The sequence below is a fragment of the Saccostrea cucullata genome, unplaced genomic scaffold (genome assembly GCF_032062105.1).
Source record: "Saccostrea cucullata isolate Sc308-1 unplaced genomic scaffold, CSIRO_AGI_Scuc_v1 ctg3520, whole genome shotgun sequence".
Lineage (NCBI taxonomy): Eukaryota > Metazoa > Mollusca > Bivalvia > Ostreida > Ostreidae > Saccostrea > Saccostrea cuccullata.
This window is the reverse complement of record NW_026934294.1, coordinates 107,501-110,124: the sequence shown is the minus strand read 5'-3', so window position 1 is coordinate 110,124 and position 2,624 is coordinate 107,501. Positions and strand designations below refer to the sequence as shown.

The 2,624-nt window shown below is 32.0% G+C and overlaps 1 protein-coding gene across 2 annotated transcripts; it reads left to right on the top strand.

Moving 5' to 3' along the window:
• The first annotated feature begins 639 nt into the window (after positions 1-639).
• LOC134240387 (uncharacterized) lies at positions 640-2,535 on the top strand. 2 transcript variants are annotated; one of them, XM_062722480.1, is made up of 4 exons: positions 640-750; positions 1,589-1,694; positions 1,815-1,873; positions 2,094-2,535. In XM_062722480.1, the coding sequence occupies exons 1-4, from the start codon at positions 738-740 to the stop codon at positions 2,435-2,437; spliced, it is 522 nt and encodes a 173-aa protein (XP_062578464.1). In that variant the 5' UTR covers positions 640-737; the 3' UTR covers positions 2,438-2,535. The 2 variants fall into 2 exon arrangements, with proteins under 2 accessions (XP_062578464.1, XP_062578465.1); XM_062722481.1 differs by having other exon boundaries at positions 664-750; positions 1,529-1,694.
• Positions 2,536-2,624: the final 89 nt, after the last annotated feature.

Here is a 2,624-nt window from a genome sequence, read left to right as displayed (position 1 = left end):
GGTGCAAAAATCTACATTAAATATTTCCTCTAACATGTTTACAGGTGTTGTCTTAATTTTTACCGAAGTTCACACGGGAGTTGCCTCGGTAAGCACAATAACTTTTGTAATTTCTAAAAGCTGAAAGGAACTTGTTATCTACATTATCGATTTGGTGGTTCAACATATTCAAAAGATATGACAAGTGTTTCATAGAAAAAATCTCAATCAGCAATTAACTTACGATGAGTATGTTTTCTACTCCTAGGAGCTGGATGTGGCTCCCAAGGATCCTTGTTTCACGACCTATCGTTATATTGTTTTAATATCTCTTTTACATGACACCTTATTCTTTCTGTGTTTAAACAGGTGTTCTGCCTACAAATTGCATTGCTTACCTACATTTTTAGCATGTTTACTGTTTTTATCTCGACATTTAATGAAGGGTATAAAGGATTAAATTATATGGTTCCATAAAATTTAACCACTTGACTGAACCCCTTATCTTAAATTTCTATACAATAACGTTTGACATAGACGTAGCTTTTAGGCAATTTAAGGTACTGTTGATTAAAAAAGAATGGAAAATTGGTTATAAAATCTCGAAATATTTTTAATACCATTTTTTAACAGAGTGTCCATTGGGAACTTATTGAATAAACTGCAGTGGTAAATGTGTAGATGGTTTTTATGGAAGATTTTGCAGGTCGAAGTGCTACTGTCCTACAGAAAGGTGTGATGTAAGATATGGATGTCAAATGGAAAGCATGGGTAATTATAATATATATTTACATTGGATGATGTCATTCTTTATATAAGAATGATGATGGAATTGAAATTTAACTTTCAATGACATGCAGTTGGTCACATGATCCGATTTTTCTTGCATATCGATACTCGAAAGCAAACCACGAGCCATTTGGAAAGTTCAGATTGTGACGTCACATGACATCGTAGTTACGTTATGTTGCATTTCCATGACAAAGTCTAAATAGTGTCTATGTTTCCTTTTCACACGAATAAAACATGAAAATATAAAAAGAAGATATCATTTTTAGATTTTCATTGGGAATAACATGACGTCGGTACTTGATAGAATTTGATCACGCAACCGACTTCATGTCATATCCAATAGAATATCTTATTTCTTAAATATTTTTCATTTACGCTGATCAAAATAAGTGAAAATTAACATTTTTTTATTTACAAAGAGGACTTTTAATTGCAAAGTTCTTGAATAATCTACAAAATCACCTACTTTTAACATTTATTTTTATATACTGCTATGTAAACGAAATGAACTTCTTGAGATCTGTATTTACATGTACAACTTTTACATAGAATTGTATTATTTGTGGATTACTGTTTGTTACCCTCTCTTTCTTGTACTTGATCCAACCTTTTTACCCGCTTCATATACTTATATTGTTTAAATTTTTTTTTGACCGATCACTGTTCATTATTTGCACCTTTTACATATTATTATTTTTTCAATATTTTCAATTCAATATGGTAATTGACATTTATGTACTTGTGTTTTTCATTTTAGATGTACGACTCTATATATTATGATAGATAGCTGTTATTCAGGATTTTTTTTCCTTTAAAGAAAAGTATAGAGAGGTTTCTAATGAGTGGACACCCCTGACGTATGCCCTGGTTGGATCTGTAATCACCATGAGTCTAATTGGTCTACTGATTTACCTTAGATCCTGGTAAAGTGGGCAAAATAGAACTATTGAATGATATTCCAATGTGCCTAATACTGGCAGTCTTATTTTAGTAGCTCAATTTATCTATATATGACTGATCAGTATTTAATGTCTTTCCCATAGGTTTTTAAAGTCACCAGGATGTTTTCCTTCTTCCGGTCGGCTTTCTACAGAAGTAACTGGTAAGAATACTGCCTTGTCTTTAAACATTTAAGAAATAAATTCCGAATTTAAATATTTTTAATTATGGATAATTGTAGAAAAAAGGTTGTTCAATGTGAATTCATATCTTAAAGAAAAAATCAGGCTAATAATCAATGTTAAATTAATGAAAAGAGTATATAATGGAACAGTGTAGAGTCATAAAACAAATAAATTTAAACGCTCGCTTTCTATTCCAAGAAACTCAGAGAGAAAGATATGAATCTCACGGAAGCTCATCATCAGTTGGAGCTGACCATGTTGTATCCAGCCCACGTGATCAACCAGACTTAAATACTTACACGGATTTGAGATTTTCCAGAATGTATGACAGCTCTCCTGACTGTGGAGGTGGACCACAACCAACAGCGCCATCTGTCGACTCCATTCCAACTCAAGGCTGTAAAGATCAGAATGACAAAGAAGTGAAAGGCGTTGATGATGATTATGATGATGATGATGTAGATGATGGTGATGATGGTGGTGGTGTTGATGATGTTGATAACAATGAAGTTGATGATGATGCCCCTCGCAAAAGAAAATAAGAGCAATTCTTAAAACATTAAGTATTAAATATCTTGTCTCTAAATGTCTTTCAATTGAGACAAGTCATGTAAAATCGTTTGATCCTTCAAACTATGAACGCAACTCAATAAAAACTTATAATAATAATAATAATAATAATAATAATACTTTATTTAGAGAAGGTGGCCTGATTAGTGTGACACACTA

Excerpts from the sequence above, each read along its gene's own strand:
- LOC134240387 (XM_062722480.1), top strand. Across the intron at positions 1,695-1,814 it reads CTGATTTACCTTAGATCCTG|GTTTTTAAAGTCACCAGGAT; the intron begins GTAAAGTGGGCA and ends TCTTTCCCATAG. Across the intron at positions 1,874-2,093 it reads GCTTTCTACAGAAGTAACTG|AAACTCAGAGAGAAAGATAT; the intron begins GTAAGAATACTG and ends TTCTATTCCAAG.